Here is a 13,957-nt window from a genome sequence, read left to right as displayed (position 1 = left end):
CTGACAACCCCTCTGGCCAAAAGCTCATACACCTTCTGCCATAAATTGGACAGGTGGTCCTCAGTCAGTGCTTATCGGGGTGATGGAAAGTGCGCCATGGTTGCAAGGAAGGGCAAGGTGTCCCCTTGATTATCTGCAGGACTCCCCTGCCCAACATTATCAACTACCAAGTCGGGAAGAATCGTTCGGTCCTGCCTCTAAACAGGTGGCTTTGCTCCACCATAGGCATGCTAGAGATCTAGCAAGTGGGGCAGTGGAGTATATGGCTCGCTGACCTCAACTGCGAAACAGCTGGGCATCCTGCTGCAACTGAATTGGCTGCTGCTATGAGGTACCTCTACTGAAACTATGAAAGGAACAGTACGTTTGGATGGTGTGGCTAGGCAGGTAAGCCCAAGAAGTGTGCTGTGGCCCTGCTTTCCTTGAACTGCTCCAGAGCAGAGTTATACCTTGTACCCAAATAGGTGCGTCCTATCAAAGGGCATATAATTAAGGGATGATTAGATAGCACCTGAAAAAAAAAAAAAAAAAAAACACAACAGCTGACAGCCGTGGTGGAGAATGGCAACACTGGTGCCAATAGCTTGTCCAATGGAAATCGGTGATGTCCAAGTCACAACGAATTGTGGCATCACAACCATCCTCTACGGCTTAGTTTAGAGAAGGTCGGAGATCTTTTGGGACACCTGGGAGGACCTGAGCCATCATATCCCAAAGAGCATAGAATAGTGGTCCAACAAGCAGCTGGCATTCAGATCCGAGTGCCAAGCTGGTGGAATCAAATACTCTTCCCAATGTTCGCAACTCAATTGAACTATCAGGGGGAAGTAATCTGAAAAGTATTCTGGTTCATCCAACAGGAAGACATCTGCACCACCAAGCTATGAGGTGAGGGGCAGTAAAACAAAAACATGGGGTCATCAAGGGCATGGTGTTGGCATCTCGCAATTTGGTGACTGACTATGCGGCCAGAGCAAGGTTGGCATAAGATGCAATCTCCTCAGTGCCAGGGTGGTAAGAGGAGTCCCGACTCAGGGCAAATGTCAAGGCCACTGGTTTCTTAAGTCAGACTAATTTTATTTGTGGTATGGTTGCTGAATCTCATCACCCAGATCATAATTGTTGTCTGAATCTGTAACCAGTAAGGAGTGCAACGTTTGTGTTTTGGAGGAGGCACATCAAGCTGGTTGTGGAGCTCCAACACAGAGCGCAACCTTGGTCTGAGCTCATGGCAACTCAACCTAATTGTCAGACAGCACAATGGGTACCTTTTCCTCCAATGTCAATAGAGTCGGCATTGGTGTTGAGGTTGACGGAAGCGGCATGAGCATGGCGTTGGAGGCACAGCTGGTGCAGGAGCCGGGTTCAGTGGTGGACTCAGAGGGTTCAACTGGTGCAAAAGGTGAACCCACTGGCAGTATCCCAGGTGGAAGGCATATTGGTGCGCCAGAAGAAGTTGCAAAATTCAGAAGAGTCGGAGTATTGCCTCACAGAACTCTTCGATCTGCCTAGGTGCACCATAGGCAAACCTGGTGAGGATTTGTTACAGTCATTTATAAACTACAGTCTTTACAAGGCTTAAAATGTGTTGTTTTGTGAGGCAATATTTTCATTGCACACAAAGAAATTTGAGGTAGTTGTCTCAGAGACATGAGGTATCTCCAGTTCCGCCTTTAATGGCACAGAAAGAAAAGAACGGACTTCAGCACACAGGTGTGGTGCAGGAATAAAATAGCACAGGTACGATGTAATCTCAGATGAGGACTATACATAAGCTGTCAAAGGGACTGGAAGATCACACATGAAATGGTCAGTTAAAACCACAGAATTGCTTCACATAGGTATAGCCTGTAGCTCTTCACAATTCCTTCTAGTGGACAGTAATGGAGTAAGCGAACACTTGTGGTACATTTTCCCAGCTTATAAGAAAACCAGACATGTTAAACCCACTGGGGACGCATCAGTGGCAGGTAGGGTAAGAACCAAAGGATTGGCACCCAGAACAACGTGTAGTTGCCTTTTAGATTTTTGAAGGTGAGCGTTTAATTGCAATACAAGCACCATAGCGGATGAATAAATCAAGCACAGTAAAGATTAAAATCCGTCCAGGCTTTAATTAAGACCATTAAAAGGAAACCATGGCAAGTGGTCACATCTATCTTTTTTAAAATCACATACAAAAGCACCATTGTTTCTTAACAGGATGAAAATAGGGCATGCAGAGACCAATATGAAAAGCCTAAAAGTAATGGTCAGAGCAAAGTAAAAAAAAAAAAAAAAAAACACCAACTGAAAGCAGTTTAATGACAACGATCTGAAAGCATGATCCTGGTAAAACGACACTAGTCAATATTTTTGCATTTACAAAATTTGATAAAAAATATTTTACATGTTCAAGAGGTACTTAAAACCACTTTAAAATCTTGAAGGTCAATCTTTGTCTTTGCCAGATTCAATTTTCTGTTCCTGCAGAAAGAAAAAGTTACAATTAATTAAAACGATCGTTATAAATCTACTTGTACCCGCCAGGGGGATGAACCAAGCCTGTAAACTCGGAAGCCTAATTCTATATCAAAGGCAATAACTGAAGAAATGTCCCCTATGATTTACACCAATGGAAACATCCCCTGCAACTTTCTTTAACAAATATAATTTAAAAAAAGCCACACTATTGTTTTCCTAGTCACTGCAAACAATAACACTACCATACCCTTAACTTTCACTGTTTCAATCTGCCCTTTTACTGAATGTGTGCTTGGAGGGAACCATCTGGACGTTGAAACATTAACAGTGGGCCGAGAGACGCGAATCTGAAATAACATCATGGGTAATAAAAAGAAGTGTTATCAACATGCACTGAATGGCGGGAGACTGAACACTGAAAAATGCAGATGCCACCAACTCAGTGTACACCAAGTACCTCTTCTGTTTTAGTTTCACCATTTTCAGAAGGAGCAGTACCTTCCTTTCCAGCATCTTTCTTGCCTTTTGCACCATGATTACCCTTTGCTGCAGATTCTTTCTGAAAAAGAAAAGTTCATGATTCACAATCACTTAGGAAGATACTCTGTGCTCAAGAATTAAGTTGTGTAACATTTTGATCAGAAATGTATATTTTGCTATGTTCACATTGTCGAACATACGAACCGTAGATGGACTGAGTTCCTAAAACCAAGGCGGACACAGCTCACAAGGGTTACATCAACTGCTGCATGAAAAGCAACAACAGCAAGGACAAACAGGCATTTTAATACTATAAAACAAAGTATATAGAGTAGATCAACACAGTGGCCACCTGTATATATATATATATATATATAAAAAAAAAATCAATCTATATCTATATTTATAGACGGGGTAGTTTGAGCAGGGCTCCGGTTGCCCTTCCAATAATGCACACAACTAACCCCTCACGAAAAGGAGGCTCAAACAAACACTCCTGAAGGTGCAAACACCAGTTTATTATGGGCTCTCTCAACGCGCTTCGGTCCCAGTGGATTTTCTCACGGGTAACAGGAGTAGAGTGACCAAGTGAATATATTTTTACAAAAATAGTGAACGGACTAAGTCAGTGCCGGTGCTGTCGGTGACATATTGTAACAGTGTTACCGATATAATATGCCCAAATTGCAGAATATAATATCACCACAGATCATTCCAGTCCATATATATTAGAAACAATAATCAAAATATATTAGTAGTGCATAAGCAGCAATTCTGGTTATTACACGGGTATAGACTGGACGTGGGACAAATGCATCTTCAAGGAAGGTAAAGGAGAGAATCCAGAAAGTTTCATAATAATACAAATGCGTTTAACCAATAATTAGGAATGTAGTGCCCCCATTGGTGAACAGATGCTGAATAAAGTATATAAAGACATGCATGGGCATGTTAATTCAACTGCTATCCCGCTCACCAAGCTGCAGCTCTGTTAATTTATGATATGTATGATAAAAAATATTGATTGACTAGGTAACGAGCTATTGACTGAAATTGCATGTGTTTATGTTATACGTCAAGTCTATACCTGTAATTATCCGAATATCTGTGGTGATATTATATTCCGCAATTTGGGCTGATGATATTGGTAACACTGTTCCAATATGGTGCCCACAGTACAGGCACTGAGTTAGCCTCTTCACAATTTTTGTAAAAGTATATTCACTTGGTCACTCTATCCCCGTTCCTCCTGAGAAAAGTCTGATGCAACAGAATCTCATTGGGAGAATCCATAATAAATAGGCGTTTGCACCTTCAGGAGTGTGTGTATATCTCTCTCTCTCTATAGCACGGCCTGTTTCAGGGACATTATAGTTAGGAAATAGAATAAAAATAAAAAAAAATAAAAAAAAGAAATTCAAAGAAAACAAAGGTTACAGGGACATAATAGGCTCACATTTTAAACGTACAACGTTATAGAACTTCACCTGTTATAGTTGGCTATCTTAAATAACTATATCTTGTGCCATAACGTAACTATAACTCGTGCCCTCGCCATGCACTGCCAATCACCCAACAAATTACAGCACTCATGACATTTGATAACATCAACGTAATACTTGCAGTAAAAAAAGAATTACGGAGAAACTTGCATGGCAAGTGCACGAGTCATATTTACTTAAGATAACTAACTAAAACAGATAAATTTCAATGGTTTTGTATGTTTAAAATGTGAGCCTAACTAGAACGTCCCTGTGACGTTTTTTTCCAGTGTGTGTGTGTGTGTATACATATATTTTTTTGTTTGTTTTTTTTGCAGGCGCTTGGCTTTTTTCGTGGCTAGAAATATACACATTTGTTTTCCATTTAATATTTCCAAAAGTCCTGAATGGATTTACACCAAAGCAAAAGCACAATCTGCGTACCGAAAGCTAGCTTTCTGCCAAATGTGTTATAATTCCGTCCAGTGGTTCAGGCTGTAGTCCTATCCAAAGGTCCCATTGGGATTAACATGGGAAACGCAACTTTTTTGCCCCGGCTTGTTAGAGCACCCTGAAACTTTCCACACACAGTTTCTGTACAGTTAGGAAGTGCTGATTCTCTGACTAAGTTGCATGCAGAGATGTATAGGGCTAAATTATTAAAAAAAAAAAAAAAAAAATGGGGCTAACCCTTGAATGGCTTTAAAAGATAGTCTTGACAGTTTGCAGAGGGCCCAGGGTGGATAAAAAGGTTGAGGTCTACAGAAGGATAGCATTTCTATGGAGATTGTTATTATCTGTCAGGCCCTATTCTGTGGTTCATAGGCCATAAAAGGACTACAGGGAATTGGGGGGGGGGGGGGGGGGGGGGGACTGAGTTTGCCACTTTTGCCTACTCTGGCTCACAAAATTGAAACACTTACAAACCTTTACACGTGGGACTCTCAGGTTAGTGAACAGTTATAAAATTCTCTCAGTCAGGGTGGCACAAGCTCACAACTCAAAAGAGCAAACAGACACTAAGTTGAATGTCCGGCACAGTGTGCCTATTTTTTTTTTTTTGGGATGTTTTTTAATCTCAATACTACACAATGAAATATTTGCTAGCTATTGTAATGAAACGTTTCAATTCTATTAAGGGCATGGAGGTGAAGATTATGGTATTCTTTCTTCACCACTTTATTATAGCAGCCAGTTAACAAAATCTAGATTTCCTAGAACCACTTAGGAAATCCAACAATTAACAGTAACACAACCTCCAATCCTCAGTCCATGGGCCATAGATGGTTCTTCACCCCTATTGCCACCTCCTCTTTCTTCCTGTGACCGACCATTTCTTTCAGTCATGCTTGGACTCATTAGATCTTAAGTGAGAAGAAACATACCCCAATGACTTTCCATACTTTCACCAGCATACAAGGTTATGTGAAATGCAGATGACAGTAAACAAGAAACACAATATTTCAATAAGGGCAGATATTAATGACAATACCATGTAATTTATCCTCATCTTTACGAAAAATGTCTCCCAGGGTGGGGTTAGGCTTGCCAGAATGGGTGGGTTAATTCTCGCCTATGTGTCCTGAATAGAATTTAAACTTTCTATTAGGAAATTTTTCATTCTATGTCAGGACCAGAGGTGAGGATTATGCTAGTTTAAAGCTTTCACACCACAAGCGATGCCATGTTAAGGACCAGTTTAAAGTAGAATCTCTTAAAAGTAGAGCACGAAGACCAATCCGCTGCATTGACGATATTCTCTAGACAAGCCCTAAGAGAGAACCTCTTTAAGGCCAGGGCCCCCAATCGGGTGGGCCCCAAACATTTTGGTATCAATACCAGCTTCTTGTATGGCCCAGCAGACCCATATAGCAATAGTCATAGAGGACTGTCCGAAAGGGATTCAAGAGGGCGATCAACTATCATCTCTAAACATGGGGGTGGAGGTACGCCGTCATAGCCTTGTAGCATATGATACATCTGACCACACAACTTTGGGAAGTCTAGAAAAGAAGGATACAATACTACCTGTGAATTGCATTTGGTCTATCTCGTAATCTGGAATTTAACTCCCTCCGGGGTGAACACCCTACCTGCCTGAGCATCTGATACCCTTCTGCAAGATATGAGACATAACAGGGTGGCCAGTTTGACTGAGTTCTTTAAGCGAAAGATATTTGTTGGTTGGCCAGGATATAAATAGATTGAGAACCTGCTTGACATCCCTCAATGCCAAATACCTAGGTTTTGGGGACAAGGACAAGGGGATACCTCTCATTACCTTCCTCACCAGTGGATGTTCTCCCACTGGGTGATCGCCCACTAGTGTATGTCCTGCCGAGATTGCAGACCTAAAGATGTTAATCGATCTATAGGCTAGACCCTCCGAGGCTAGCGAGGCCAGGAAATTCAGGATATGGACAACCTCTGCCCTCACTGGATCCAGGTATCACTGGCGACACCAGCCCATCCATCGATATCATGCATATCCATAGTGTTTAATGGTGTTCTCTGCCGACACCTTGGAGAGGAGAGCTGCAGTATGTCCTCAAATTCTTGGGACTTTTTCTAGTATTCCCTGTAATCCTCCAAGAAATAAGTGACAGAGACACCCTACTGTACTAGCGGATGGGGATTCCAGTCGAGATTTCAGAGGAGATCCAGAAGGTAGGGTAGAGGGATTAGAAAGTCCCAATAATGTTCCAGTAGAACCTAATTCCAAACTTGCAGTCTGCAGACCAGAGTTATCAGCACCAACTCTGAGGCAAGTTTTCATTGCAAATGGAGGAAAGGCATACCCCGGTTCCAGGTGTCAGTCCTGGAGAAACGCGTCTGGCAGTTGCTCCAGGTTCCAGCTGAAGTACCTGGGCAGTTAGTGATCGAGACATGACACAAACAAACGCACTGAGAAAAGGCCCCATTGGGACTGACTGGCCTAAAAGAGAGGGTTTTGGTTGCCAGAGACGTGTGTCTTTCAGGTGTCCGGATCACCAATAGGCAATCTGATTGGCTACCCCCAGGAGGTGTTGAGCAGTCAAGACCGGATGATAGAAGCAATATTCCCTGGCCAGATCCAAAAGAGCTTTGCACCGCTGCCACATTGTCCATCTTGAGAAGGACACAGCATTTTGACTGGTTCTTGGTCCAACATTTTACCGCGAACGATCCTGCCAGGAGTTAAGGCAGCTCATGTGCATGGATTTTTCTTGAGCGGACCATAGTCCTTTGTGGAGAACGCATCACAGCGTGACCCCCCTGGCCCGAGCCACCGAGATTCCATGACAAGGTCGGAAGTGAGCAAATATCGCTTGGCCATTCCAGGCCTTCGCCCGAGCATGCCACCACTGTATTTTACCTCCTTGTGTCGTCTGTTAATGGCACTACCTGAGAATATGTGAGGCCTCCATAAATGGACAGCTTTGAGACGCTGCACGGCACGGTAGTGAAGAGTGCCTGGGAATATAGCCTGCATTGAGGAAGACAACAGGCCGACTACCCTCACAATCTGGCGGAGTGAAGTTGACTGTTTGACTACCTGCCAATGCAATTTGCGCCTGATCCTATTTATTTTACATGACGTAAGACTGAGCGTGACCTGTACCACGTACACCACAAAGCCCAAGAACACCAGAGATGGGTGTGTATGAGGACAGACTTCAGCCCATTGATAATGAAGCCGAGAGACTACGAGAGAAACTGCCATCTGGAGGTGTGAACGCAGAACTGGGAGGGGAGGAGGGCGGGATCTCATGAAGAGATCCCGCGAGTAGATGATCAACCGGACTCAGAGCTCTGAGAAACTATCACCAGGCACATCACCTTGGAAAAGCACCACAGGCGGAAGACAGGCTGAATGGAAGCGTTGAAAACTCAAATGCTTGCCTCCGCCACTGAAACTAGAGGAACCGGCGATGGGAGAGGGAGGGGAGACCAGGACAGTTAAGTAGGAGTCTATGAGATCGAGACGTACCAGCCAACCGTGGAGTTGGAGGATGTCCTGTAGCAGATGGATTCCCTCCATCTTGAAGTGGCAGTAGACCAGCCACTCACAGAATTCCTCAGATCGATGACAGGATATTGGCCACTATCCTGCTTCTCCACAAGGAATAAATTGCTTATTAATTCTGCCGGATGGGGGATGTACTGAATCATGCCTTTGTGAAGCAAGTCTGATACCTGTGTCCAAAATCAATGGAATGGGAGGTTTTCTTTGGGTAGGTGAGCCCCAAAAAAAAAAAAAAAAAAAAAAAAAAAAAAAAAAAAAAAACTTGATGTGGACACCCTGTATGGTTTATAGCACCTGCACATCGAAGGTGACAGACGCCCAGTTGGGAAGAACATTTCAAAGTCTGCCCCCCAATGTGTGAAGTGGAAATGATTGGACACTCACTTGGGACAAGCCATGGGAGCCTCCACCTCTGTGTCCACCTCTTGCGCCCCTATACTTGGGAAAGGGTCTGGTGGGGTAGAAGGCTCTCAATTTGGAAGCGTCCTGGTACCATCCATGCTTCCGACTGGATAGCCGATTGCCCCCTGCCTCTACCATCACCAGTGAAAACCCAAGCATAAAGATCAGTTTAACCCCTTCGCTGCCAGGCCTTTTCCCCCTCAGATGCCAGGCCTTTTTTTGGCAATTTGGGGCAGGGTGCGCTTAGGCCCTCCTAACCTTTTGTCCACATAAGCTACTCACACCAAATATGCGTCCTTTTCTCCCCAACATCCTAGGGATTCTAGAAGTACCCAGACTTTGTGGGTTCCCCTGAAGGAGACCAAGAAATTAGCCAAAACACTGAACATTTCGTTAAAAAAAAAAAAAAAAAAAAAAAAAAAAAAAAAAAAAAAAACACAATGCGGAAGGCTTGTGGTTTTTTCCCCCTGAAAATGGCATCAAAGGGTTTGCGGTGCTAAAATCACCAGCTTCCCATCTTCCAGGAAACAGGCAGACTTGAATCAAAAAACCAATTTTTTTTTTTTAAACACACTTTTGGCATTTTACTGGGACATACCCCATTTTTACGATTTTTTATGCTTTCAGCCTATTTCCAGTCAGTGACAGAAATGGGTGTGAAACCAATGCTGGATCCCAGAAACCTAAACATTTCTGAAAAGTAGACAAAATTCTGAATTCAGCAATGGGTAATTTGTGTAGATCCTACAAGGGTTTCCTACAGAAAATAACTGAAATAAACAAATATTGAAATGGAGGTGAAAAAACAGCCATTTTTCTCTATGTTTTACTGTAACATTTTCCTGCGATGTCAGATTTTTGAAAGCAACATACAGTTGCGTCTGCTGGACTCTTCTGGTTGCAGGGATATATAGGGCTTGTAGGTTCATCAAGAACCCTAGGTACCCAGAGCCAATAAATAAGCTGCACCTTGCAGTGGATCTGCATTCTATACAGCAATTTATTTGCTGAAATATAAAGATTGAAAAATAGTTAAAGAAAACCTTTGTATTTCCAAAATGGGCACAAGATAAGGCGTTGAGGAGCAGTGGTTATTTGCACATCTCTGAATTTTGAGGTGCCCATACTAGCATGTAAATTACAAGTCATTTCTCAAATAGATGTCTTTTTTTACACACTGTCTTATATTTGGAAGGGAAAAAAAATTCGAAAGACAAGGGGCAATAACACTTGTTTTGCTATTCTATGTTCCCCAAAGTCTCCCGATAAAAATAGTACCTCACTTGTGTGGGTAGGCCTAGCGCCTGCGACAGGAAAAGCCACAAAACACAATGTTGACACATCACATTTTCCCAAAGAAAACAGGGGGAAGCACCTGCGTTTTTGGTCCTGGGCTCAGCAGCCATCTAGGGAAACCTACCAAACCCAGACATTTCTGAAAACTAGACACAGAGGAGTCCAGGGAGGTGTGACTTGCGTGGATCCCCCAATGTTTTCTTAACCAGAATCCTCAGCAAACCTCAAATTTAGCTAAAAAAAGAAAAATCAAAACTTTCCCACATTTGTGTGGGATCACCGCACCAGGACAAATTTCCTGCCACCCAACATTCCCCTCAGTCTCCTGGTAAAAAAGGATACCTCACTTGTGTAGGTGGGCCAAGTGACCGACAGGGAAGAGCCAAAAACATGTTGAAATTGAGGGGGGAACCAAAGTGGGTCCAAAAGGGCAGTTTGAAAAAACATTTTTAGGCTGACAAGTGCAGCAGCATTTTGATCAGTATAGATGAGAATGCTGGGTGGTAGGAATTTTGTGGATTCCTGAAGGTTCCATCAAAAAAATGTGGGAAAAATGTGTGCTTTCTAGCAAAGTTGGAGGTTTGCAGGGCTTTGTGGGTAAGGAAATGGTGCGGGGTGCATGTGAAGCACACCACCCTGGAATCAACCAGATGTTCAGTTTTCAGATGTGTCTAGGTCTTGTGGATTTTTCTACATGGCAGCCTCCCAAAGTAAAAAAAAAGAATAATGAAAAAAAAAAAAAAAAAAAAAGTTCGGCCCTCACCATTCCAAGTAGGATGATTTTGAGAATTACCAAGCTCTCATTGCCCAAATGTAAACCAAAAACCAAAAATAATCAAATGTCCTCTTGCTTGCCATGGGATAAGATGTTTTAGTGTGCGGGGGAGAGCTGAAAGACTGTTAACCCCTTCAGTTCGGGTGGTGGCATAACCAGGCCACTATTTTCTTTTAGTTTTTGTATTCCCTGGAATCTAGTAGACTTTCTGTCCCCCTGGGGTGTGGATCAAGTGTAATTGCCCAATCTGCCCACTGATGGGCAGAACAACTTTGGCCCCATTTATTTGGGGTGGGGGTATGGCCGTACCCCAACCTCTAAATTTCGGAGAAAAAATAAATAAAAATAAAAATAAAAAAAATCCCTGGTCTTTGGTGGGCTTTCTGCCCCGCTTGGGGGCAGATGGGCCTTCCAAAAATAGGTCAATCTGCCCCCAAGAGGGGCAGTTATGGCCAGCAGAAATGCTGTGAGAGACAAGAAAGGATAGGAAAGGTATTTCCTTTCCTTTGTCTCTCCTGCCCCACCTCTGGTGCAAAAGCATTTCTCTTCTGGGATCGCGCTGGAAGATCCAAGGTGACCTCTGATGAGGTCAGCACGCCATTTGCACGCTGACATCAGCGGTCACTGGGGGGGGGGGGTGAAAGGGGAAGCGATTACCCTTTCATCCCCGACAGAGGGGTGGGGGGCCCATGGAGGAGAGCGCTAGCGCCTCCCCCGTGGGCCCAGTGCAGGACAAGCTGGTCTTGTCCCAGGCACACAGCAACCATGTGCCTGGACGAGACCAGCTTGTCCCGGGCATGGGAGGGGTTAATGAATGTCTGGATGAACTTGCTCAGCTCCTGAACAAAAGGGCCGCCGAACAATCCTCCTTGAGCGACTGGACCCGCCTCTGTTGCAGCGAGGTCCCCTAATTTGGGGTCAATCTTGATGAGGAGCCAACAGCGCCTCTTAGTCGATATGGTGCAACTGGCATTCCCCAAAAAGATAATACTCCTCTTGGCCCTGGCTGGGCCCAGCCTGAAAGAAGGCCCCCCCGACACCTTCACCTCTTCCGCCATGTCCAGGACGCGGGTTAGTCACCCTGACACATCCAATATCTTGTCTTGGCAGGCGTGCCAGGACCGGTTGATCCCTTTTTTGGACATTGCGCATAAACTTTCCCATGAAAGTCACTATGTGCTCATCTATCTCGAGGGTCACCGTCACTCTGTCACATAGAGAAGGGCGATGGCAATCGGCATGCAAGCGATTACAGACCTCCCTATCGAGTGGCTAGCGGAGTCAGTCCGCAATATATGTCACAACCTTAACAGGAGTCCACACCGTCAAGCGTGGATGAACCAGAAGCTATGGTTTGAGCAGGTCGAACGTCTCTTGGGGTGCGTCAGCAGGTGAGCCATCAGAAGCTTGGGTTTGGGGTGGGACAGCACCATGGCTGGGACCCCTTGTCTTGGTTTCCTCCAAGCTGGATTGAGAGTCACTGTCTCCAGTGAGGGGGGGGGGGGGGGCAAGCTAGGGGGGAGGGTGGAAAGAGCCTGAGAGGCCCCTGAAGGGCCCAGGGCTTAAGGGTCTGCTTTCATAGATAGGCTAAAAGGGGCCTTTATGGCCCGGGACCTATCAAACGCATCCAGGTCAACACCTGGGCTGGGGTCCCTTTTCAATTTAGGAGGTGGTGCAGGTTGGGAAGCTTGACCCGGAGGAAGTGGGGGCGTGAGCTCACAGGTGTCTAACTTCACTGGGAGGGGTTTGCTGCAGAGTTCTGCATACTGTAGTAATTTCTGCTCCAGGGGGGCCACTGCCTGCATAACTGTGCTCCACATGGAGGTGCCAATGATCTCACAGAAGTGCTCGTCAATGGGCGGGTAAGTAACATTTTCCTCCTCTGCCTAGGATTTCTCAATGTCACTCAATAGTGGCATTTATGCTTACTGGGGTCACCAGTGTCAGGGTGTGGGGTCTGGAGATACCAGGGAGGTGCAGAAGGCAAATTATAGGACCTGGGGTCACCAGGGCAGTATAGCAGGCAATAGCAGTGGTGGGGGTTTCCCAGCCAAACTGAAGGCCCAGGGGCCAATGGCAAGGAAAAGGCCTGTAACTCAAGAGGCCCAGGGGGGCAATTATGGGATACAGAGGCTTACCGGGACACCAAAACACCCTCTATCTTGTGAATGGCACTCCTGCCCGGGCCGGTGTCCTAGACAGAAGAGTGCGTTATGTGCTTGTTACAGTTTACTGACCCCGGTGAGGGGCGTAATGCTCCAGGCGAGCTGGAGGTAAGGTATAGTGTCAGGCACCAGTCAGTTGCATTGTATCTCTTTCTTTAGTTGATGACTTGCACCAGCCAGGGAGCCTGAGGGGAAAGCATGAGGGTCGTGTAGTCATTGCAGTGCCCTCTTCGAGCACCGGATGAGCCCCTGAGCATTGCAGTGCATTACAGCCAAGTTAGTGGAGGAGTGGCAGGCATTCCCACGGCTACGCTAGAAGAAAAAGATTAACACCCTCATAAACAGTAAAAACAGCATATTTAAGTACACAGCAAGCAGGATGAATCAGTAAAGAAACAGCCTGGGGCCATAGGCACTTATCTCAACAGTGGGAGCAGCGAAGAAAGAAAGTGGCAATAGCGGTGAAGGACTATCTATGGCCCATGTACTGATGATTGGCTGTCATTTTACTGTTAATTGTTGGATTTCCCAAGTGGTTATGGAGAGGAAAATGTTACTTATCAGTAGAAATCTGTTCGTGGCATGTAGTGCTGCAGATTCACATGCTGTGCATAAGCTCGCCATCTAGTGCTGGGTTTGGAGTGGTACAACTTGTTTTTGTTTTAAGAAAGTTTGAGTCACAGGATTGAGTGACTTCCTCTCAGTAATACTAAGCATGTACATCGAGTTCTTTGTTAGATTGTTTCCCTATAGGAGGGAGATTGAAGTAGTGAAAAAATGGATAGTAGGAAAGAAAAGATGTCCATGCAACAATGTATTTACATATGTACTATATAGATCGAGGGACTCCTCCCCTTTCGGCTCCATTGCGCATGGGCGTCGACTCCAT

At 44.8% G+C, this 13,957-nt stretch overlaps 1 protein-coding gene across 1 annotated transcript in view; it reads right to left on the bottom strand.

Moving 5' to 3' along the window:
* Window positions 1–2,094: 2,094 nt before the first annotated feature.
* The window catches only part of HMGN3 (high mobility group nucleosomal binding domain 3), a 76,564-nt gene continuing 64,701 nt past the window's right edge, over window positions 2,095–13,957 (bottom strand). Inside the window, exons 5-6 of the mRNA XM_069235638.1 lie at window positions 2,921–3,022; window positions 2,095–2,466 (exon numbers count right to left, since the gene is read on the bottom strand). Coding sequence (XP_069091739.1) covers window positions 2,431–2,466; window positions 2,921–3,022 — 138 coding nt within the window. The 3' untranslated portion in view covers window positions 2,095–2,430. The remainder of the gene's footprint in view (window positions 2,467–2,920; window positions 3,023–13,957) is intronic.

Source organism: Pleurodeles waltl, chromosome 5 (genome assembly GCF_031143425.1).
Source record: "Pleurodeles waltl isolate 20211129_DDA chromosome 5, aPleWal1.hap1.20221129, whole genome shotgun sequence".
NCBI lineage: Eukaryota > Metazoa > Chordata > Amphibia > Caudata > Salamandridae > Pleurodeles > Pleurodeles waltl.
Note: the sequence above shows the minus strand (reverse complement) of the source record. Positions and strands in the feature narration are given on the sequence as shown.